This window comes from Sander lucioperca, chromosome 7 (assembly GCF_008315115.2).
Source record: "Sander lucioperca isolate FBNREF2018 chromosome 7, SLUC_FBN_1.2, whole genome shotgun sequence".
Classification (NCBI taxonomy): Eukaryota; Metazoa; Chordata; class Actinopteri; order Perciformes; family Percidae; genus Sander; species Sander lucioperca.
Window position 1 is genome coordinate 14,894,452 of NC_050179.1, and position 24,813 is coordinate 14,919,264.

The 24,813-nt window shown below is 39.9% G+C and overlaps 2 protein-coding genes across 2 annotated transcripts in view; one reads left to right on the top strand and one right to left on the bottom strand.

Annotated features, from left to right (window-relative positions):
- Positions 1-404: 404 nt before the first annotated feature.
- LOC116045695 (receptor-interacting serine/threonine-protein kinase 3-like) lies at positions 405-3,824 on the bottom strand. Its single transcript, XM_031293507.2, has 12 exons — positions 3,680-3,824; positions 3,239-3,432; positions 2,763-3,111; positions 2,528-2,676; positions 2,383-2,432; positions 1,976-2,137; positions 1,745-1,827; positions 1,552-1,609; positions 1,391-1,452; positions 1,049-1,094; positions 695-937; positions 405-603 (listed from the first exon to the last, which is right to left on the bottom strand). Exons 2-12 carry the CDS (start codon positions 3,391-3,393, stop codon positions 596-598), a joined length of 1,365 nt encoding a protein of 454 aa, XP_031149367.1. The 5' UTR covers positions 3,394-3,432; positions 3,680-3,824; the 3' UTR covers positions 405-595.
- Positions 3,825-8,110: 4,286 nt separating this feature from the next.
- frmd4a (FERM domain containing 4A) overlaps positions 8,111-24,813 on the top strand; it is a 106,883-nt gene continuing 90,180 nt past the window's right edge. Inside the window, exon 1 of the mRNA XM_031293466.2 lies at positions 8,111-8,134. Within this exon, the coding sequence (XP_031149326.2) occupies positions 8,132-8,134 (3 nt within the window). The 5' untranslated portion in view covers positions 8,111-8,131. The remainder of the gene's footprint in view (positions 8,135-24,813) is intronic.

Sequence of the window (24,813 nt, forward strand, 5' to 3'; positions counted from 1 at the left end):
TCTTTATCAGTTCACTGTTTGGACCAGTAATCACAGTGAGAGTACAGTAGTAAACAGCAAACCTGTAGATTAAACTGAGAAAGGAGAGTAACTTTGTTGCCTGGGAAGCCCTCGACACCATCATCTGCAGGTGACTGACTGACTGCTTGTGACAGTTACTGAGGGATTGAACTAGAAAAGCCTCTTACCCTGTCTGTCTGTCTGTCTGTGTCTCTCTCTCTCTCTCTCTCTCTCTCTCTCTCTCTCTCTCTCTCTCTCTTTCCACTGGAGGAATCAAGCAACACCCCCCCTTCATAATGCTATCAATGGCAAACATGTTTGTCGCTGATAATTAAAAGCCATAGCCCCTTCAGAACTCACCATGTTACTTTCTGAGCTGAAAAGGAGAAAGTGAGGACTCATAATTTTCTTTCTTTTCCGAAACAATATGTTTATTAGTGAAATATCAAAAACATCTCAACAAATTATATACACACATTACATTATACAAAAGAATCAAATATATGATTTTTTCATAAAAGATGAAAGCACAGTGGGAGAGGCAAGAAAGTCTTTCACCTGCAGAAAATGCAGGAAGGCCACAAGTTCCTTAAAATTAGCCACCTGAGGGAAAAGAAAGTGAAATTAAAACATTGGATAACATGTCATAGATTTAACTACCATGTTTGATCATTTTAACAGAAGGAAATCCTACCGGGCCTCTCCACTAGTTCGGGATGATGATTTTTGAGGGTGTCGTAGAAGGCTGCTTTGACCACTACCCCTCCTGAACGAAATGTCCTGTTATAAAGGACTCTCATTTTATCCTGCGTTGTCGCCTTTGCTTCAACACACGAGTAGGCTTCAGGGTGGACCATGTTTCCAAGCTCCTCTGTTACTGCCATTACCTCGGTAACACTTTGAATCAACTTGGCCCTGTTGTTATCGACAAACTTTGCTGTTTTGAAATATAAAAGAATGAACATGAAAAGCGAAATTAAATTATTAATGTGACTTAATGTGATTGAAACTAGACTTTTTCATCACATTAAATGACAGAAATACTCACCTTTATCTTCGTCACTCATTATTTTAGTGGAAACACTGACAGAGTCCTGTTTGCAAAAGTAAAAAGCTCTCTCAGTCTATATTGTGTAATTTATTTTGTGCGTTGAAAAATGTATTATACACGCGTTTCAGAATCCCAGTCTAAACAACGGGATTGTTTCTATATGTTTTCTCCAAATGACGTGTGGTATAACAGGATAATAAACTGAGAATGTTATGTCTATTTCCGTCAAAATAATATTAATTTTAATTAATGAGACAACAAATAACAAAATAAACAAATAAACAATATTCCTATGAGATATACATATATAAGTCAAAGGTCAAAGGGTATTTGGCATACCTGTATTGAAGACTGTGAGAGTATCATTTTATTATCAACAGTATCATTTGACTCTGACTGTTCTGAAAAAGAGAAAGAAACATAATGTTTGATTTTGGAAAGTAAGGAATAACTTATGAGGACACACTCGCCTGACCCACTAACAGTATTGAACAATCTACCTGGTGTCTGAAGAGGAACATTGGATGCCCAGCTTGATTGATTACTGTTTGGTGACTCCTAAAGTACAACAAGGGAGAAAATATTATATATTAGAGAAATAAATAAACCAATTCAAAGTCTTCCTCCTAAATTATAAATCATGATTAATCTGCACTATATTTCATTTTCTGAAATTAAATTCATGAGTTGTACCAGTCTTGTCGAGACGTCAAGGACCGCCTTATGAATTCCCTTCTCGTGCTTTGAGAAGACCTTCTCAGTTACTTTAAGGGAGTCTGAAACAGAAGCAACGTTTCAATTTATTATATATTAATACGTAGTGTATGTGTCAAGCTAGTCTACAAGGATTCTAAGCTTTGCTTGAAGTGTATAGTTCAGAGTAGAAAATGTTCTAATATGGTGACAACAATAACAAATGTTCACCTTGAAAGGTAGGCCTCTTGAAAGGACTTTCATGCCAGCACTTCTTCATGAGGTCAACCAGTTCTTCCAACCCATCTACCTTCAGCTTCATCTTGTCAATTTCCTCACAGCAAGGTCTGTCCCCTTCAGGGATCCTCAGTTCCACACGAGCACAACAAGCCACTACAGAACATGTGACACAATGATGAAGACATGCATCAAAAGATTCAAACACTGAGCATGGGAGCTGGACATAAACAGTACTTTACATACAGTGCTTAGTTTAGTTGTAAACTGATGAGGAAAAATGAGAAAATAGATGACATAATGTGATTTCATTGGATAAAATATTGGAAAATTGAAAAAGAAAAAAAAAAGAAATACTATTTTGTGGCAAATATTAGGACAATAAAATAAATTACACCTACTTGGATAGGGCTCTTTACCCCTAAGAATGGACCAGAGCAGGATACCATAGCTGATCAAGAGAGAGAAAGGGTTTTTCAGTAACAGGTTACTGTGATGCTGTTAAGGTTTTTAATATGGGCAGTATTATTCTATGTTATGTCCAACCTGTATCTGTCAAAGGCACGGACAGGTTCATATGATGCTTTAAAAGCCTCAGGAGGCATGTACTTGTATGAGCCTCCAATCTCCTCTGTTGTTTCTCTGTTGCTGTTTAAAGCACTGGTGGAAACTCTGGACAGACCAAAGTCTGCTAGCTACAGAGAAAGAAGGGAAACATGATATCAAACATAATTACATTGGCTTTATATCTACATAAAATTTTAGGTAGATGGCACTCTACCTTGGCGTTAAGATCCATATTCAGCAGTACATTACTTGGCTTTAGGTCGCCGTGAATAAGGTTCTTTGAATGGAGGAAGGTCATGCCTAGAGCCACTTGATGGGCCAAGCGGAAGGCCAGGGGCCACGGTAGAGGGCCAGAGAGTTCTTCCTGCAGGGACTGAAGAGATCCTCTTCCCATGAACTCCATCACTATTCCATGTTGCATGGATGTTTTGTTACCAGGCGGATATCCCTGATAAGTTCCGTAGCGCCTCAGCACAAACTCACAGGAAGCCTTATCCATATGATTAGCCTCATCACACAGTTTTGTAAAGGGGATGGAATGAGGTAGGTAATTGTTAAAAGAACTAAAACAAAACAAAACAAAAAAAGCAAAAGAGACATTGTTAAATAATAATTTAATATGTGCATTAATTAATCATTTGAACTAAGTCCTTCAAGTTACAAAAAAAATGCAGATATTTAAAAATTTACCAAACACCCTCATGAAGTATCTTTATGGCCACATCAAATCCCCAGTCCTTGTGCCTGGCCTTGTACACATGGCCGAATCCCCCAGAGCCAACTGACTCCCATTTCTCCAAGCTTGTGTCACCAACTAGCTCAGTCTTCTGGCTTGGCAGTGCCATCTCCTGCTGAACTCAGGTAGAGCAACTGCAACTGCAAATCTATTCAAAAATATGAAAATAATTTTAAATCATGCTAAACATAAAAAAGTCGTACAATGGCTGCTTAGATATTTGTTTTTATGAACTATGTTGTAATTACTGCTTATACTGTGCCCTTGCTTTTAGCACCACATTACAGTAAAAGCAACTTTTGGTTCTGAGGACACTGACAAACATTTTCCACTAACACGTCCCTTATGTTTTGTTCTTGTTACTTTATAAAAAAAAAAAGCTGGCTTCTACTCACCATATATCCCCACACGCCGCGTGTGGGTACATTAAGATTCAAGAATTAGTACATACGAAAGTTGTGGCAAAACAAGTACAGTAGGTACAAGTTCCAGTTTCCTGTTTCTGTTCTCTGAGCAGCCTGAAGCCGTAGCTGAGGGGAGGAGTTTACTGGGGCATATGTAGGAGGCTGGAGGAAAGAGAGCTTGACTTGGGCAACATCTGTACATACTGTATGGCTGCAGGTGTTGAAAATGGAGTGGGTCACATTTATTGTTGTGACGACTGATGTGTAGAGTGGGATTTCACACAATTGTACACATTTTTTGACATTTGATCATAATTTTATTTCAGGGAATGGCAAGAATGTGTTGCTCATACCACACCCCAGAAACTCAAATAATTCATTACATCATTAAACCTTTTATCATTACAGATTTTTCTGTGGTGAAATACAAACTGGAATATTGTTCCATTTTGTTACTATTTTTATAGTGGCTATAAAAATGATGTGATACATATTTTAACTTCCTTAAAGATACATGAAGCATGCACTGTAAGAGGAAGTTATGAAGGGCACTGTGTTTTTCTGCAGGCCCATGTGTTATCTGAATGGGGTGGGGATATGGTAAGAAAAGTATTATTGCAGATGTGGCAATCTCCTCCCATCTATAACATGTTTGCTGCTTTCGGTGTGCGATCCAGCCTATGGAAAGGAAGCTTTGCTATGACTGAGATTTCATCGTTTATATTAGTCACTACTGAGTGAGCCTTAAAATAGAATGAAGAATAAACATGTGCTCTCTCATCAGGCCCAAAAATCTGTATTTCCAAAGATTTTGTGAGTCAATGTGAATTATTCTTTAAGTTTAGTTCTACACTCTGAATACCTGCTTTTGTTAGACTTTACAGTAAAGTCCTCCTCCAGACATGTTTTGAATGTTTGTTAAAATATTCTGCTGTGATTGATATTTTATTTAACATGGTTTCCCTACGTAAAAAGTAAAAAAGAAACTCTGAAAAAGGGGTTTGAAGCACATCTACTCATTCTCCTTTATTGAGAAATTGTGGATCTGGCCTCACGCCCCGCCATCAAGATGAAATGCTAGAAACATTGGAGAGATTCAGTCATACATGTTTGAGTCTCAGTCAGACCCAGACTCAGATGAGGAGTCTGTTGTGCACCAAAATTGTCGACTAGCAGACGTATCAGAATGATAAGTGTAGTTAGCATCTTTGATTTGTTTAGGTTGTTTGTTAGCTTGTTAGCTTGTAACTGGCAGTGGCTGACACAGTGTATGTCTCGGCCTTTGTTTTGAAAAAAGTGAAATTTAGCTTAAAATACCTATAAACCTGGCTTCTCCTCGAATAGCCCTTTTTTCACAATAGCTTTAAGCTAATGATATGGAAAGCCCCCTGCAAGTTGATGGGATTGATTCCTTAGATATGTGATGTCTGAATCCATGTTTTTGAGCCTGTCATTGCTACACTGCAGTTCCAAGGCTGAAATGCTCAGCCATGCAGTTTACTGCTTTTTACGCTCATGATGTCTTGTAACATATAAAAAACACGATATGGACATGTTGACAATCAAAGACATGTTGACAGTTCAAAATTTGATTTTCATTGTAGGGGGTCTTTAAAAAAATAAGCCACTCACATACAGTAGAATCATGCAGGTAGAAATACATGTAATGGAACTAGTTGGGGGCCAAGCAGCGAAGCTGCGAGGCACCATTAGTGATTCTACCTTTTCTTAGTATTACATAGCTTTCCTCTGCCTTGGGAGACTATGGCAGCCCATAGAACCGTACAGTAAAAAGTTGTGAAATTTGGCACATTGATTCGGGACAGTCTCATAATTCATTTCACCAAGTTTTAGGTCTGCACCACAGGCAGTCTAGCGCCACCAATGGGTCAAAGTTGGCGTTGCATTCATGCAGTTAACTTTTGAACCATATGCCCGATTTTGAACATCGAGATATAGTTGGAATCCTTGGATGACAGCGAACTCAACGCACCCCATGATGTCAATATCGTACGTAAACAGGAAGTGAACTCATATCTCGGGGATGCTTTCACGTATCAAAACCAATCTCAAAACTTGGACTCATGACCCAATTAGGAGGAGGCTCAAGAAATTTGGTGACTTTTGACCACTATGGGGGCGCTATAATCACAGGAAGTAGGCTCATATCTTAGCAACGCTTTCACGTATCGAAACCAAGCTTGGTACATGGACTTGGGACCCCATCCTGACGACGCACAATCAATTTGGAGTCTTTTGACCACTAGGGGAGCGCTATAATCACAGGAAGTAGGCTCATATCTCAGCAATGCTTTTACATATAGAAACCAAACTTAGTATATGGACTTGGGACCCCATTCTGAGGACACACAATAAATTTGGTGACCTTCGACCACTAGGGGAGCGCTAGAGTTACAGGAAATGAGCTCATATCCAGCAATGCTTTCACGTATCGAAACCAAACTTGGTACATGGACTCGGGACCGCATCCTGAGGACGCACAATCAATTTGGAGTCTTTTGACCACTAGGTGGGTGCTATAATCACAGGAAGTAGACTCATATCTCACCAACGCCTTCATGTATCGAAACCGAACTTTGTACATGGACTCAAGACCCAATCCCGAGGACATAAAATAAATTTGGTGACCTTTGGCCACTATGGGGGCCCTATAATCACAGGAAGTGAGCTCATATCTCAGCAATGTTTTGATGTATGAAGTCCAAACTTGATACAGGGACATGGTAGCTGATTGTGAGGACATGCAAGGAATGTGATGTCATTTGGCCTCTAGGGGCACTGTAACAAAGTAAGTGAGCTGATATCTCAGCCATTCTTTATCCAATTGCCATCAAAGTTGCTGTGAGTGCTTGCTCATGCCATGGCAATGCCATTCCTGCTAGTGTACTGCTTGGCCCCCTCATTGCTGCTATCAACTATATTTTCAACTGGTTCTTTTGATAAAAATTATTGTTAAATATTTTTTTCTTAAATTGTTAAATTATTTACAGTAAGCACAATGCTGGGATTATGTACCCAACTGTACACCTACCCACACCCACAGAATCATGCGCGGGGATACATTTGCTCACAATGAAGATAGTTACATTTTCACAATATTTAAAGCTGAGCTGGTGCTACTTGATTGCACTGAGCCTTGAGCTTTCTCTCCAGTTACAGCATTCTTTATTCCTATGATTTCTTACCTTCTCTCGAGAATCTCCCTCTCATTACTTTTCTTTATTTCTCCACCATGCATGCTCTCTCATGCACACACAAGACACAAGCCACGCTAAGACTGTTTACAGTCTAAATTATGAATGCCAAACACTGCTCTAAAAAGAAAATTGACAGTCTGGAGCACAGGTGTCTGTGAACATGACAGCTGCTATGGATGTAAATCATATGTCACACATGCACACCCTGTTCATTAAGCAAGCTGAGGTGTATTTACTCACATCCCATGCTGCCTTGCTGTTTTGGCCGGCGTTGATAGGCGCGGTCTGCTCTCGCTCTCTGCATTTCCATCGCTCTCTCTCCTCCCTCTTCTCCACCCACCCTCATTTACGCTCAGCACAGTGTGGACCTATCTTACCAGTGGCTGCTATCTCCACTACATCTCTCTCCTCGTGGCTGCCTTTTACCTCATCCTCTGTCCTTTTGAAACTATCTATCATACTCTCCTTTATTTGCTTCCCTCTCTGTCCTTGTTTCATGCTGATGATATATGAGGCAGGGGATCAGCCTAAAGAGGATATCTCTGCGCTGGATGTCTGAGTGGAGAGCTGAGGTGAGCGTCTGTCTTTCCCACCACAGTGGAGAGGTGTTTTAGACTGGGGAGCATCCCTGATGCAGGTTCCGTCCTGTGGAGCAGCAACAGGACAGCCTCAGGAAAAAGAGAATAGACCAAAAACCCACGTGCACGCCTGGATGTGCTTTGTGTTGTGAGGAGAGTAGACTGAAAAAGGGAGGCAGAAGGCAGCAACAGAGGGAGGGGAGCATTTAGCAAGAGGCGCCCGAGTCACAGGGGTTTGGGGGAGGTGGGCGTGGGTTCTGCGGGGAGTGTTTTAAAAGTGAAAGGGGGAGTGGGGGGGGGGGATGTCTGCTCTGCTCTCAGATCAAAGAACTGGAAAAAAGAGGATTGCTTTTCGCTCAGTCTGAAGAGTCGCAGAGAGACTGGGGAGTTACAAGCTCTCCAGGGACTGTGGCATTACAATCAGATACCAGAGGCTATCTGCAGCACTGACTGAGAGACAGAGGGAGGTGGTTAAGGACAGTCAAAGGACTTCTTCTGGACAGAGGTGAGCTTGCATCCTAGGTGGAGACGGGGATAACGAAGAGAGACGCTCCAGGAAATTGGCAACGTTCCCTTTTCACAAGAAACTATAGGAGGATCCCAACATGGCTGTCCAACTTATGCCTGAATCAGCCGTGTGTTTGCTCATGGTGAGTCTCGGAGGGGTATAGTATTGTCGGCGCTGTCTACTGTCTGTCTTTGTTCGTTTCTTTCACTGCTGTGGCTTTCTCTCATCACTCTCTCCTCATGGCAAATGCTCATGCAGCCACTAATGCAGTAGGTGAGATGTCATCTCATTAAAAGGGATGTTGCTTGTTTGCTCCTCCCCTTTACTAACATCCACAAGCCTGAAATCCGCCAATAACTTCCTAGTGAGGCTCTAAAGCCACTTTCCATACTAAAGAAACGGCCGTCTTTTGCATCCAACTCAGAAAACTCTAGCTTTGGTTTAACTCCTCCACGTGTTCAACTACTGCAGTGGTGAGGTGTGGGAGAAATCCATCACAGACTACTGCAGGCATTGGGATGCGGTGCTGAACATGGTGTTTGTGCATGTCGGAGACAGATGTCATTTATCTTAGTGTGAAAATGGCATGTGTGTGTCTGCAGTGCATGCATATAAGTTGCTAAAGGGGTGTGTGTGTGTGTGTGTGTGTGTGTGTGTGTGTGTGTGTGTGTGTGTGTGTGTGTGTGTGTGTGCGCGCATGTGCGTGTGTGTGTGTGTGTGTGTGTGTGTGTGTGTGTGTGTGAGATTACTGTAGCAAGCGATCATTTCCCATCTTTAAGACTGAATCAATTCAATTAAGGCTACACAATATAGAGAAAACAGATTTTCTGCAGCCCATAACAGAGGATTTGTAGGATCTTGTTAGTGCAGAAACCTGTCCCTCACTGACATGAAACAAATTGGCTTGGCTTGGCCTGGTTCAGATCTGGCCATAGAGAGCGATGAAATAGAAGCACACAACATGCGCAAATCCATTGACCTCCTCTCTCAGCTCTGTGCGGCCACACAGTGAAACAATGGCAGGGTGGCTTTGCTGCATGTGTAGAATACAGATAAGGCATGGAGCCCTCTCATGATTAGTTTCAATGAATCAAAGGTACACCCTGTATGCAGGGTGTACTTTGTATATGAGAGCTTGTTCTGCTCATTCTCATTCTATAGTGTTGGCATTCTGCAGTCCCAGGGGGAGTCATGCATCGCCGCACTACCTGCTATCTCCACCTGTCATGGCTGTCTGTTACTATGGCGATAGGCCATGCACCCCACTCAGGGGAGAGGCAGCAGTAAAAGGAGCAGGGTGGGAGAAGAGTGCATGAGATGATGGACAGGGCAGAGGCAGAAAGGAGAAATAGACAAAGTGAGGGATGAGGGCATGAATAGAAGGAGTGAGTAAGAAAAGGAGGCGAAAGTGAAAGTGGCACACTACAGGTTCAGGTTACTTTATTTATACCCGTAGGTACATTTGTTGTGCAGTTAAAAAGTACAGGGCATCCATGACACACAGTTTCAGACACCACAGACAACATACTGTATAACACAACAAATATTATCACCTTTAAAATTGTCCTCTCCAAAATAGACCTATTCTTAAGGGATTATTTGGACCTTTTATGGCATGGAGACAAGAATGCATTAATCTGCTGGCAGGCAGTTGGTGTCCCTTGACTCCATTTTACACTGCCTCTGCTTATGTTAGCATTAGCATAGAGGGCGGCCCCTTACAAGTGCTACTGCTAGTTACTGTTATAGCTGACAGCCATGCTGTCACCCCAGATTTTCTTTCTGTCACCCCAACTCACAAAAAATAGCTTACTGTCACAACTTTTTAATGTCACTTTTTTACATTTATGATTAGAGCCAGTGCACACATCTATGATTTTCTCCCCATTTATTATTATTAATTCCAAGCCGCTCTTCACCAGTTGGTAATGAGCGAAACACTTCAATATGGACATCCCTGGCTTTGGCTATTGGTGTTTTCTTTGGCAGATATTTATTCATGGATGTTGAGCTCACCAATGCTAATAAATAACATGACTTACAGTAAATCTGGTCTGTGTTGAATTTTTTTTTACAATAAATACAGGCTGCTGAACAAGGTTGACACTGGATAACTAATTTCAGTGCTCAATGATTTGTTCACAAAATCCATGGCATTTGTATCCATGCTGACAAGTTCAGGGCTTGAACCTATTTAAATTATTAATGGGAGTCTATGCAGAGCATGTGTGTGTGTGTGTGTGTGTGTGTGTGTGTGTGTGTGTGTGTGTGTGTGTGTGTGTGTGTGTGTGTGTGTGTGTGTGTGTGTGTGTTTGCATTGTGTTTGTGAGTGGGCCAAGATTAATATTGATCATGCTTCCTGCCTCTGTGTGTATTAATATTTCAGGTGAATTAGTGATTATCTCCAGCAGTAATTGCAGGAGCAGCTTTGTTAAGCATAATTCACACTTACAGCACAACAAATTGCCCACATCCCTCACATCAAACATTCACACACATCATTTTCATTCACTCACCAAGCTCAAGCAACAGGAAGTGACCTGATTCAGTTACCACAAACAGGAAAATTAAGTTTTCTTGTTACAAGCTGATACAAATAAATACATGCAGTAAATTGTGTTTTAGTTCTCCTCTGGGCTTTATTGGTCTGGAACTAATGGGATTGGCCCAGACCAACACAAGCTCAGCTATAAAACCGAATGGTTTGATGTCTGTCATATAGAGAATGGGCCAAGAGGGAGGAGAATATTGATATGAGAATTCAGGCAAGTATCCTAATATTGTTATGATAGGGTGAGATCAATAAAATACAATGACTGGGAGGGAAACGTGACAAATGACTCATTTTTAAATGTGTTTCATCTTCACAGATTAATTAAATACGGGCATGTTTTTATATACTGTATAACCAACATAGGGGGGATTCCATGCCAATTCCATCTAAATGGACAGACAGCATCTTTCTCTGTCTGTCTGCCTGCTCTGATGGGTTTCTGTTTTAGCGAAGGATAAAGAGATCAATAACAAGTCTATGCCAGCCAAGACACACAGAGACATGCTGTCATCAGATATTGGAACAGATCACAAACTAGATGGTATCATTTGACCTCAGTGGGACATGTTATAGCTTTACTGCTGAGATCTCTATCACAGAGATTGTACATGTCTCCTAGCTTTGTCTTTCACCTAAAGTGAAATGTGTGACTACTGCACAAGACTTGTGTCTATTTTTAATCCTGGACATGTGTGATTACATGCAAGTCTTTCCTTTTGTGGTTCAAACTAATGTGTCTGCTCTTAATTGTAGGATTCATTATACTTTAAATCAGAACTGGAACAGCTATAGTCTTTGCCACCATCATGCTCATCACTGAGCCAATTAGCTCTGCTCTTTAGGGCTCAGAGAAGAGCAGATATGTCCAAGATGGAGATACTGTACCTTGGGGGGTAAAGAGGTGCTTTAAACCTGTAACATTTGATGAGCATATGGGGTAAATAACATCAATAATTGCAGCAAATTTCTAAAAACATCTCACAGGCTTCAGTCAGAGAGTTTAGTTTTTTGATGCAGCTAATCCAGTGGCATGTCTTTTTCCATAATCAGGGGCAGTCGATCAATATGCATTTTGCTATCTGTTACACTGGGCCCAGCGAATACAGCTGAGAGAAAGCAGGGCAAGTTGGTATCTTGACACACATATTGCTGGAGGGTTCTGCTCTGCATACAGTGAGCTCTCAGCAGCTCTCAGCTTCACTGTCACAGTGATATAGCAGTGTACATGTTAGAGCTTGTCTGTTTGTTTCCTGCATGAAAAATGCTCTGTTGTAGATGGCATCATCACACACCTGGCAAAGCAATTACTACTGTACGTGTGTGGCTTGAACTTTGCCTGTTGTGAAGTCATGTTAATAACTTGATAAGAGATGTGTTATTTATACTTGGGCAAGCATCCAGCTACGAACCATTTAGAAAGAGAGGCAACCCAAAAACAAAGACCTTACGCTGCCCTTCATGTTGGCGTCCATGTCTCTTCATTACTGTCCCTCATTCAATTATTCTGTCACTGAGGATCGAGACCAGATGACTCAGTGTGATCAAGCCAGAGGATTCATTCAGCAGTAATCAAATCACTGCTCTATGACGTGATGTACTGACTCTGTGTGTGTGTGTGTGTGTGTGTGTGTGTGTGTGTGTGTGTGTGTGTATACTGTACATGTGACCTAATTGCAGTCTGCATTAGCTATGTCAAAATGAGTGCTTATCCCTAAAAACTTGACACAATGAAACATAAGTTATTATCAGTGTTTGGAGATTATTTTCCCAATATAAGATTAGTATTGTAGTTTCCAGTCCTGACCTGATGCACACAACGATAGAGCAGCCAGTGTACACATGGAAGGCTGAACAGTATGGGGGAGGGTTAGCAGAATGACATCATACTGAGATAATTGATTACTGCCCTGTAAAAATGGCAGAGGGGAAGAAGCAGATAATATCTTATTTAAGTTAATTTAATAAATAAAAAAAAATGTTTTTAATTTAATTGTGTGTCTGTATGTAACTGTGGAAATTAGTATTTGATACTTTTTGTGAGATCCGGTTGAAGCGGGCATTTATAGTACAGTAACTCAGTAATTCACATTTTATAAAAAATTCAGTCATACCATCAAATGCTTTGAGTTAACGTGTCACTTTTAAATCTACCCACAATCCACATCTACAACACACCTGTACAAAAAAAGCACACATAACCTACACAGAAACACACACAACTTTATATTACTGCCAGAACTGAAAGTAATCTCAAGGTTTCCTGCTTAACTGGTTTATACCCGGCATAGATTCCTATGGGTGATTTGCATGTTAATTAGCATTAGCATTTTTTTTTTACTGAAGTTGTTTCACTATCTGCCACTTTATGTTCTTGTTCTACTACAGAAGTCTTTTGTTCTCTACACTTACCTTTTTGCTTATTTGGTTGTTTCTCTATAATAAAAAAAACAAAAAAGAATAATTTTCCAGTTAATCATTTCCTAAAGCTGCAGTCTGGCTGCAGAACAGTCATGCTTGAGTGATGTTGAGGAGCTGGTTCTGCTGATGTCAGCTAACTAAAGCTCTGTCGTTGCTGCAGGGGAAAAGAAACACTTTTACTTTACAACAGGAAAAAAAAATGCCTTTGACACACCTGGTTGTTCAATCTGCTGTTTCTCTTAAGACAAAGAAATTAACATTGTTATTTTTATACACTTGACCGTTTGTGTTGCTATGTGATGAATATGAATATTAATAGGTTGGTGTGTTATTGAAGAGGCTATGCCTACAATACAAATCAAGTCTGTTGTGTGAGGTAGGTCATGTCAATTTTAAACAGCTCAAGTTTAGGCAAATTTCTGTTATGTAAAAAGTGGAAAGGAAGAAAACTTTGTATAGCCTACTTACCTAAAGTTTTGAAATATTGAACACATGTAAAATAGTTAAGCTCATATAAGAAACTGCAACTAAGATCAAGTAGGTCTATCTCTATTCAAAAAATGATCTACCTTTTTAGAACACATTATCAAATTGGTGTTGGATGTTTCTGTTGTTTTGTTTTCAATGCCCAATGCAATGTGTTTGAGACGTGCAACTCAATGACCTGCTAATCACATAAAATTATTTGCAATTTCTACAAAGATGCAATAGGCTACACCTTTGGGCTCATTTTGAAACAATCAGGTGACATAGAGCACAAGAGCAAGTCTAGATGTGGACATTGCTGAACTTTACTCAGGCTATTTATCCAGTAGCCTAAGTAAAATGGCCTGAAAGGAAATTAGGCTTTATCTGTGGGTTAGACATGTGAAATTATGTATTTGTCAGTTTCAAACACAAAAACAGCAGCTGGCCTGAAATAAGCGCCAACGTTTTTACATTGCAATCTAACAGACACAGACTGTCCGGGTTTATGATGCCTCATACAGCTGCTACTCAAGTTGTTATGGTTAACGTGAACTAGCTAACATCCAGCAGAAATGGAGCAACATTATCATCATAGGAGTGCTTTTTCTGGCCACCTGGAAAATGTAAGTGTAATATTTACATTCTCCTTGTAGCTTTGCTTTGGTCTCTTCCAACTCTTAAGAAAAAACATCATCTTTAACTTGCTAGCTGCCCGACTTTCCTCACCAGCTAATGATGCAGTTTACGTTTCCTAGCAGCTATCGTTGGCTAGCAGCTAACTTTGTCTGCCATTTGCTGCTGGGCAGATAACATTTGGTGGATTTATTTGAGCTTGTCTGTCAAAAACAGCTGGCTGCTGCTGGGTTGATGAGACAATTGACACTGAACCATACAATAGCTAAATGTGCACACCTTTATTCAAAGACAATGAGCTTTAAAAAGCAACAAAAAAGCTCCAAAGAGCTGCAGAGATGCTGATTATACTTAGTGTGTGGGTCCCTTGTTGTCAATGACTTGACTTACATTACATGTAGTCATTTGAATGACCATTGATAAAACCATTGATTACTGCGAGTTTATGCTGTTATCTCGATGTTATTACATAATTAGTTGCTTCAAGGTTGAATGTAAAACTATATGCTGAGTCCACAAAGTTATTGACACAGCTAAGGTTTGATATTGATTGGAGCTTTGATTCTCTGGTGTCCAGCTTTGAAAGTTGTCCATGATCACAGTATTGATTGGCCTGTCAAAAATCAAAGGGGCATCATCAAGACATTCTGCTTTAGGCTGGATTGGGTTGTAACCTTTGTTCATCACAGATGTCAAACATACTATTTTGTTTTGTTTTAATTTACTAAGTTGTAAAGAATGTTACTTTTTTAATTTACTAAGTTGTAAAGAATTTTACTTTTTTCGGAGTGAGAGGAGAAGAAAACATGTAATGAGAGAATAAATTAGAGTAGCCAAGATGTAGCACAGACAAGAGAAATGGTTCTCACCACATGCATAAATGTATAAGCGTTGTGGTTGGTGTTGGTGTTGGTGTGTGTGTGTGTGTGTGTGTGTGTGTGTGTGAGAGAGAGAGAGAGAGACCACAGAATACCATTAAATCTTCTGAGCTGTTTACACTGCAGCCTGTTTAAGGACTATTGATGAGCTGCAGAGGTAAAGGCGCCTCAATTCTAATTGACTTCACCAGAGTATCTGCTCGCTCAGCTGTGGTCATTTGTGTGTGTGTGTGTGTGTGTGTGTGTGTGTGTGTGTGTGTGTGTGTGTGTGTGTGTATAGCCAGGAAAAGGTCTCAGGTGTCTGTCTGTCTGTCTGTCTGCACAGTGCATCCCTTCCTGCATGTTAATGTATGCGGCAGTCTCCCAGTCCAGTGGAGTGTGGCAGCGTTCCTTGTGCGTCTAATGGCTGACCGGCTGTGAGCCAGGTTATCAACTGAGCTTATCTTGTGTGAGTGATGTGAGGAAGCGGTTAATGAAACAGGCATTAACGAGCAGGACGTGACCCAGCCTGTGTACCCTGGCAGATGCTCATCAAAGTCTGCCAGTGATTCCCTGGGCTCTGTCTCTCTGCCTTCATCCTTATGTTTATTAGGGCTCTCCATCTCTGTTCTGGCTACCTCTGCAGGTGCCTTGTAATGGGCTGAAATTGCTCAGATGAAACCAGGCTCACTAATTATTCGACTCTTGGGTCGATACGGTGTAAGAGTTTGTGCATAAACAGCTGAGATGTGTATTTGTATTCACTGTAAGACACTGGCCATTTCATTGATTGAGCAGCAGCACGAGAAAGAGCCGCATCTTTCTTTCCTTTTCACCCACACACTCATACATTTACACACTACCCGTATACTCACACATGACCTACTATATGGTGGTGCAGCCAATCAATGCTTCCAGAACAAACAGACAGAAATGTTTAGATGAGATTCCTGCGCTGGCTTTAGGAGATTCCCATCTTATTTTAGTTGGCTGGCAGGATATTGCCCACAGCAATATGACATTTATCTGATGGCTGTCCCCTTTAGAAGGTCAAGCTGCTATGGAACCTTTCAGGGTAAATAAATGAGAGTTTTCTGCTCGGGTTTGCAGCATCAAAACACGATAAGCCTAGTGCATTCAAGTTTAATCAATCATGGCTGAACCTGAGGCCTGAAGCCTCTGGGTATGGTATAGGTGTGCTGCATTTACAAGCAGAGGAGGAGGGCAGTGTCTTTTTGTGTCTGATTGTGGATATCATCTTTTGCCTTTGATCTATGTGAACTCACTGTGAACACATTGCCACATTTGTTGTTTGGATTCACATTTTTGGTTTTCTGCTTAACTGCTGCTTGCTAGTTTGAATGTAATGAATTAGGCCTGAACAAATCCAATTGTGATTTTTCTGCCAGATATTGCGATTACGATTCAATTTACGGTAATTATTTTTAAAATTTAGTTAAAGTTCAGTATTCACTGTGTAACAGATAAAACATGTCATGGAGCTTTATAACATGACAGACCATCAAAACGGCTCTATATTCTAATGCAAGGATGAAAACATAGATATGAATTGCCGGCAATAAGTGTTGTTCTTTTAATAACCGTGGAACGTTGAACAGTCAAACACAGAACATTTATCACAAAAGCTAAAGTTATAATAATAAAAACAATTCCAATACAAAAATATCAGTACTTTCCTGTAAACTGAAATGTCTGATATGCCTCAGTTCAATAGCAGCATCTACATATTGCACCTTTTACGATCATGTTAAATAAAGTAATAAAAAAATAAATTAAAAATCCACTGAAAATAGGACATTTCTGTTAACAATCTGTGATAATCTAACATTATTCCAGCATTTATCTTATGAAAAAACAGTAAATATAATAATAAAAAGAGAAATAAAATGTTAAACCAAATGTTACGTCAAACATTCCACTAAATATTGCACATTCGAGCCCTATAATGAATACATACATTATTTTTCAGGGAAATGGCGGTGTCACATTTGCAAGGTGCCACCTGTCATGTGTGCCAGGATGCAGGTTTAGGGGAGGGGCGGCAGGGTGGCATGGGAGGCGGAGAGTAGCAGAGGCACCAGGCGGTCTGATTGGCTCGCCATCTGTCTCTGAGACCGAACAGATGTCTGAGTAGAACGATCAATCTCTATTCGCTTCCAAGTTCACTTGCTTTGCCTTTGTGTGTATTTCTTTTGCTGTGGATGTATGCTTGTGTATATGGAGGTGTATTGTTTTGTGTGTGTCTACATGCACGCTTCTGACGTTTCACACTCTGGTTGACACAGGTCCCAGTGGGGCTGATTGTCTTCCATATGGAGTGAGTTAACAGAGAACAGGTCCTTGTCATTATGAAGAGCTGTCTTGTTACCACCACTTACAGGATAGACAGCCATGGGAAGCCGATATGACCTGTGAATCACTTTCCACATTTGCTATATTCAAACTTCACTAAACAAACTAAAATAAACTAAAGAAGCAGAATCAGAATTGTTAAAATCCAAAAGATACCCATTCCCTAAATGAGAAGGAGAGAGAAGGGCTTTGTTTAATCCCTTACCCACCCTTTCACTTCTTCCTCTCTTGAACCACAGAACTGTCCATCAGGATTATATAAGTCTCTAACAATTGCTTTGTTAAAATTTTAATTGGCAAAGGCACACACCAGCTAAAATTTCCAAAATGCAGCACACAAACCTGTGAGGTGAACATGTGTATATTTATGAAACTGAAAGAACATATTTGTTTTTTTTAAGTGGGCCACTGTGTCAGATGTGTGAATCGCAGAAAAAATAAAACCTTCAGACTACACAAGAAGGAAGGACCAGAGCACATAGATGAATTTATAGCATTAATTGTGCAAAGTAATTGGTTGATAGTATTTGTGGGTTTTTTGCAGTTTCTTTGCAGTTGGAGATGGTGAAATGGCCTGCATTAATATGTGCCTTTTTTAAAGATAACTCTACGGGCATTTTAGGCCTTTATTTATATAGGACGGCTGAAGACATGTAAGGGGAGAGAGAGGGGGAATGACATGCAGCAAAGGGCCGCAGGTCAGAGTCGAACCTGCAGCTGCTGCACCGAGGAGTAAACCTCTATATGTGGGCGCCTGCTCTACCAGGTGAGCTACCCAGGCACCCACCTTTTTGTATTTTTATTGTATTTTAAAAATGACTGTGTCTTTCCTTGTAATGTGGTGTTTGACAGTAGCTTACACACTTTTCAGCATTAAAAAGCAATTGTCCTGTACAGTCACACCTGTTGGCTCATATATTAAGTGAAAACTAAGAAAATATTCTGAAAATGCTATTTTATGTATGTGAGTCCCTAATGGAGACATAGTCGGTGGGGAGGTGTTAGTCTGTTTGTGCGGTAGAGACTTGGCTCATAGCAAATGGTAGAAGAGGAGAATGACCTTCTGTTTCCATTTAGCTTTACTGAAATAAAGCATGTGCAGAAAGAGTGAAACCAGAAGAGTACACATCCTGTTACAACACAGTTTCTGAGAAATGTGAATTCATGGGCAGCTAAATGTTGAGAAACACATTATTGTCTCATCTGTTTCTACATAATTCACGGTGTCACAATGAACAGTAAAATGTTTACACTAGTTCATTTTTGATTGTAAATATCATAGCCACTAACAGGGAGATTGTAGGGTTTCTCAGAGACAAAAGTGTGACCTTGGTTGTCCTGGCAACAGCTGCCTTTCTGCAAAGCATTTTTCATGTTTCCTTTAATGCTCAGTACAAAAGCTAATCAATCAATTAATATATTATCTCAAATACAGTGGAAATATTTATTCAGTACTAGGGTGTAAAGGCTGACAAAACACCATCATAACATAAAAACACAGAGACAAGTAGAAAAGCACATAAAGTGTATCAAAAGTCCAGGGCTGCAACTAACGATTGTTTTCATTATCGATTAATCTGCTGATTATTCTCTGGATTAATCGATTAATCGTTTGGTCTATAAAATGACTATAAAAATGTTTCTCAGAGTCCAAGGTGACGTGTTTGTTTTGTCAGACCAACAGTCCAAAATCCAAATAATGATATAAAGCAGAGAAAAACTGAAAATCCTCACATTGGAGAAACTGATACCATGAGAAGACATTATATTTTTACTTTAAACATTAAATGATGAAGCCATTATCGAAATATTGGCGTGGTTTTATGTCGGTTAGCCTAATAGCTGGTTTGATTTGCATTGAGAGATGATTTTATGGAAAGTACCCCATGCCAATCTCTAGGTATGGTGAAGGGTATGTGATGATGTGGGGCTATTTTAATTCCAAAGGCCAAGGGAACTTTATCAGGATGCATAGTATCCTGGATCCATGAAATAACTGGCCTTTAAAAATAAAAATCTGCCTGCCTCTATGGGAATTTAACATAGGGGTGTACTCACTTTTGTTGCCAGCGGTTTAGACATTAATGGCTGTGTGTTGAGTTATTTTGAGGGGACAGCACATTTACACTGTTATACAAGCTGTACACTTAATACTTTACATTGTAGCAAAGTGTTATTTCTTCAGTGCTGTCCCATTAAAAGAGATAATGAAATATTTATTAAAATGTGAGGGGTGTACTCACTTTTATGAGATACTGTATATATATATATATATATATATATATATATATATATATATATATATATATATATATATATATATATATATATATATATATATACATATTTATACAAATAAAGTAGCAGTAACAATGATGTCAGGTCATTTTAGAACTGAGGTGTGCATGAGATTCAGATTACAGATTAGAGAGATTCATTTGTCATATACAAGTATGTATAGTAAAATGTTTTTACATCAAACTGCAGGCAGTGCACAGTTCAAGTACAACAAATATATATATACAAACAAAATATGAACAAATACCAGATAAAAATATGCCAAAATGAACGTGATCTGGAGGTCACATTTAGGTCTGCAGATTGGACCACGATTTGCAATGGAATCTTCCCAAAATTTACTTTGAGTTCTATACATGAACAGAATTTTAAGTTTTTCCATAGTGACTTATTTTACACATGGTCGCCTCCAGAAAATGTTTCCCCACAGTTCAAATCTTTATTATAAATGTCAAACACATAAGGGTACACTTATTCACCTGTTCCGGGCACGTGATCGCATCCAGACATTTTGAAAAGAGCTTCACTCTGTGGTCCAGGAGGTTATCGGTAAACAGTTTACATTACATCATCATTTTATCTGTTAAACCTTACTTCCGGAAAACCAAATATCTGTTGATAATTCTTTTATTTCTAGCTAAAAAAAAATATTTTACTGAGGTGGTCTGCCCCGCACGTCCCAACGGTCCATATGTGGTTGTCACAGATATCATCTCTTCTCCCTTTAGAGAAACTGACGTATGACCTCAATCATAATTCCGACAGATTCTGGAGACTTTGGAGACCACTGCATTCCTTTCTGCAGACACTCTGACTTCACTGTTAAATCTGTATGTACCTAGCTATTTATTTAGTACTAGTTAGTTTGTTATTTTATATATATATATATATATATACACACACACACATTTTTTTCCATACTTCTTTGAACTTAGTTTGAAGATAATGCAGTGTCTGCTGTTCAATTTGGGTGTGATTTGCGTGTTGTATGTTTTTGTGTATATATACTTTTTTCTGTTGTTTGTGTGTCTGTTAAACTGAAAAATCAATAATAAAAAAAATCAATACAAAAAAACAAACAAAATGTGCCAAAATGTGCAAAATATACAAACTAGTAAACATATGCAGAATAGTAAACAGAAATATATACAAAATAGTGAAAATGGTTAAACGTGGAAGAAAAAAGTGGTTTAAAATGTGGAGGTGGTGCCACTTTGAAACACGATAGCAGAGCTGTGACAGGATTTAGAGAAGTACTGGGGATATTACCACAACGCACATTTTTCAGGTAATTCACGGTGGAGCAATGACGGAAGGAAGATGATGAAAGAGCAGGGCACATGCAGTAGACTGCAGTAGACTGTTTCATGTAGCTTCTCTTGTCTGCCTCTAGAGGGAGATGAAGACCTTTGAATCAGATCCAAATGGAGTCTTATGCTATCCATAAGGAAATACTAAAATGTGCTTATTTGTGCTTTTAATGATGCACCATGAATTTTGCAAGGTTTCTTGGATCCCCGGGGGTTGAAGCAGGTGTAGTGTGTCTGTCTGTTCTGTCTTGTCCTTCGTCTAAGAGCAGTTGCTTAGTTGAAATGTGCAACGCCTCGCTGGTCAGGGAGCAGGAAGGTCAATAGTGAATGCTGAATGAAACACACACACACACACACACACACACACTCTCTCTCTCTCTCTCTCTGATTGATGACTGATATCAGAGCTGTTGATTTTAAACATTACATGACCTTAGCCACACTAATCCCCTCAGTAATGCATAATATATTACCCAGCAGCAAACACACACCAGCCAATGTAAGTATTGCTTCAATCAGCCACATCTCATTTTTTTTTACCAGACCTGGTTTCAAAATTATTCAAATAAGATGCACATAAAGTTATTCTGTGTTAAGTTTATCATCTGCATCACACTGTAGAGGCCAAAGCTCCCGCTCTCCCCCCTTCCCCTCCTTTACCCTTTTGCTTGCATCATCTCTTTATCAATGCCATTCCAGAGCTGGAACCTTTAAACATTATGGATCAAAAGTCTGCTTCTCCAGCCTACAGCTGCTGGTGAAACTGTCGGTCCTAGAGAGATCACGACATAGTATATGGATTATATGGAGCAAAGGGCACACTCATATTTATCTCTGTTCCCATATCCTTTATGTCATGTATTGTTTCATCTCCTTCTCCATGTGTGACTATGCCCTCCAGATTCTTACCTACAAAGTGGTAGTCTGTACTGTAATTCAGTCCACATGATGCTGTTTATGAGAAAATACTGTACATTTCCATTAAAGAGCTCAGTGTTTCTGCTGGAGAAACAAAATCTGTAGATACCTTCTTGCTGCTCTTCAATTTAACTGTTGCGTTGAAATGGAAATATATAGTCCCAGTTTAACCTTAAAAACAAAATAGCAAATCCCCACATAACCTTATCAGCAACACCTTCTAGATAAAGTATGCAGAGTAATTCAGATTATAACAAAGGTAAAAGGCTACTTCTGTTGGATTTCTGCACTACATCTACACAGGCTAAACGATGTTCCTGTAGATATCAGCGTGGTGGGTGTGCCTTCAACAATAGTGACTGAGGAATATTTGTTGCAAAGATAATTCATATTCCTTACCATACCCCGCTGTTTGACTATTAGTGAAGTCCAGTTAACACCATTTACCATCAGCTTTGAATTTTGTCAGCTTCTTTATCACATCCTGAAAAGAAAGAGTAATTTCACTCCAAGGAGAATCGTCCGTATCAGAATGACATGTTAATGCATGTTACGGCTACGACTCTTGAACAAGGATTCAATTATAGTCAGATCAAAGATACAGGACAACAAAGAGATGAATGCCATAAATAAAAATGTGTTCTTCTGTATTAATATTCCAGTAACTGATGGGAATCCAGATTGTATAATTTTGGAGATAGCAGATTGAACTCAGTATTTTCGTTATCTGTCCTATTATTGCATCTGCTGCGCGTGCATTTTTACATTATTCATGACTGGAGATTTAGCAAGGATCAAATTTTGGCAAACAATATGCCAATTTGTTATCCACTGTAATGCAGGCGTAATGTCTTAGTCTCATACAACTTTGTCATATTTTATTTAAATTGAGGAAATACCTCTATGTTTTGTTTAAGGTTCAGCAGTAGAGGGCAGTGTGTGAATGTGGGTAGGCGTTATGTCAGGACTGGTACATGCAATAGTGAGTGTCTGGCCATGCTTTGGGCATGTGTGTGAGTATACAGTATGTGTATAGAAATATAGAAATAGGTCATGTTTCTGTGTGTGTCTGTGCCTGCAAACAAAATCAGTATGCGAAACATGCAAAGCCGGGGCTCTGTGAGTAATCGGCTTCTCATGAGCCATCAAAGTAATGACACATGATGGTAGATGATGAATCTTGATTCGGGATGCAAAGATTGTGTCGCTGTTGACGCCATAGAGACACAGCAATGTCATGTAACCACGGTCAACTCTCAACCACGCTGTCACTCTCTATGTGTCTCTCTTTCGAGTCTCTGCAAGGTTGGCTGTGCTGTCTGCAGAGAATGCTGGTTGCCCCTGACAACAGTTGCTAGGATACCATTTTGGAGTGACTTCATAGCATCAGGCACGCTTATACCGAGGCTCACGATGAATAAAAACCAATTCACTTTTCCTTCGACCACAAATGTGCATTTAAATGGGAGAAAAGAAAAAGAGAGATACATCAATGTACACATATGTGGTGGGTGTAGAAAGTGTTTTCATGTTTGGGGCAGTCCCATCTACAGTAGCAGAAGCTTCTTAGCTGCAATGAGATGTGCTCTTGTGGGAGAAATGTGAATGTAGTCAGTCGGATGGTTATGTTTTTGTTGAATCTAGCTAAAAGAACACATTTTTAATCAGTAGGACCACAAAGGCTGCTTCTTATGCAGATGGAAGTTATGGAAATAAGATTGATTAAACATTCTCTCTCTCTCTTTCTCTTCTCTCTTGCCCACTCTCTCTCTCTCTCAGTCCCTTATGTCCTTCTCCTGCAAAACCCTGCTCACATTACCCTCTACCATCCATCTTTCTCCCTCTCTAATTCTCTGTCTCTCTGCAGTAGTGAGATAAGATGTTCCTCCTACTGAGCTGTGGTGAGGTGTGAGAGAAGAGGGGCTTTCCCTCTCTCTCCCTTTAACTACCTCCAGCACTGCAGGCCAATGAGGGCAGCCACACATAGCAAATGTATATCTCATGTGCATATTCGTGGAGGACATTTTCTGTGTGTGCACGTGTATGTGTCTGCATGGGCGTATCAATGTGCATGTGCAGCATGTTTCCTGGGATTGCTGTTTAATGAACTCTAGATTGGATGTCAGACAAACTCCCTCTGGCAACAATCAGCCCAGCTCTCTCAAACATGGCCAGGACCCTTGGCTCTGGGAATGGGCTAAAGTAGTTTCCCACTCCAATATATCATAGTAAATCTAAGCCTTGGCCATGAGTCCGACACCAAGCAGCAGCAACCAATTGCGTTAAAATCTTGTTAAAAAGCTCCCAGAGCATCGGGCTCCTGGGTAGCTCACCTGGTAGAGCAAGGCGCCCATATATAGAGGTTTACTCCTCGACGTCTTCAGCTGTCCTATATAAATAAAGGCCTAAAATGCCCAAAAAATAATCGCAGGTCTTCAGATGTTCAGTATGTGTGTGAGTTTTTAAAATATCACGAGATATCAACGTTGGAGTAATTCCTGGATTAACCCATCTACTGTTCAGCAGTTTACCACAAATCTCCACCAGGACTGAGCATTTTAAATATTTAATGAAGATAATGTGGTTAATTGATTTAGACAGTAATTAACACTCTTCTTGGCTTACTACTTTAATCCCACAGATACATACCACATAGATCTGCCAGTATTTAGCGGATTGCTCTTTTGCCTCTGTAAATTACTTAATCTGGATGCTGAAATAAAAGATGGAAGTTAAAGATGTGTTGATACTGACTAGAAAACATACTGCAAAACAAAACAAACCATGAATAATTTTCCTATTCCAGGACAATCAAACATGGATGCTGCCGAGTGAAACTTTCAACCAAACATGTGAGGGTCCAGTCTATCTTATTTTTCATCAGACCACCCACAGTATTGATAGTAATTGTTAACAGGCACACATCTTGTCACTCCAACTCCCTCCTGAGTCGATGCTATTGGTCTGCTTAGAGAACAAGTCCCAGTGCGTT

Excerpts from the sequence above, each read along its gene's own strand:
- LOC116045695 (XM_031293507.2), bottom strand. The coding sequence starts at position 3,393 with ATGGCACTGCCAAGCCAGAAGACTGAGCTAGTTGGTGACACAAGCTTG. Across the intron at positions 1,828-1,975 it reads CAAGAGGCCTACCTTTCAAG|ACTCCCTTAAAGTAACTGAG; the intron begins GTGAACATTTGT and ends CTTCTGTTTCAG. Across the intron at positions 938-1,048 it reads AATGAGTGACGAAGATAAAG|CAAAGTTTGTCGATAACAAC; the intron begins GTGAGTATTTCT and ends ATTTCAAAACAG.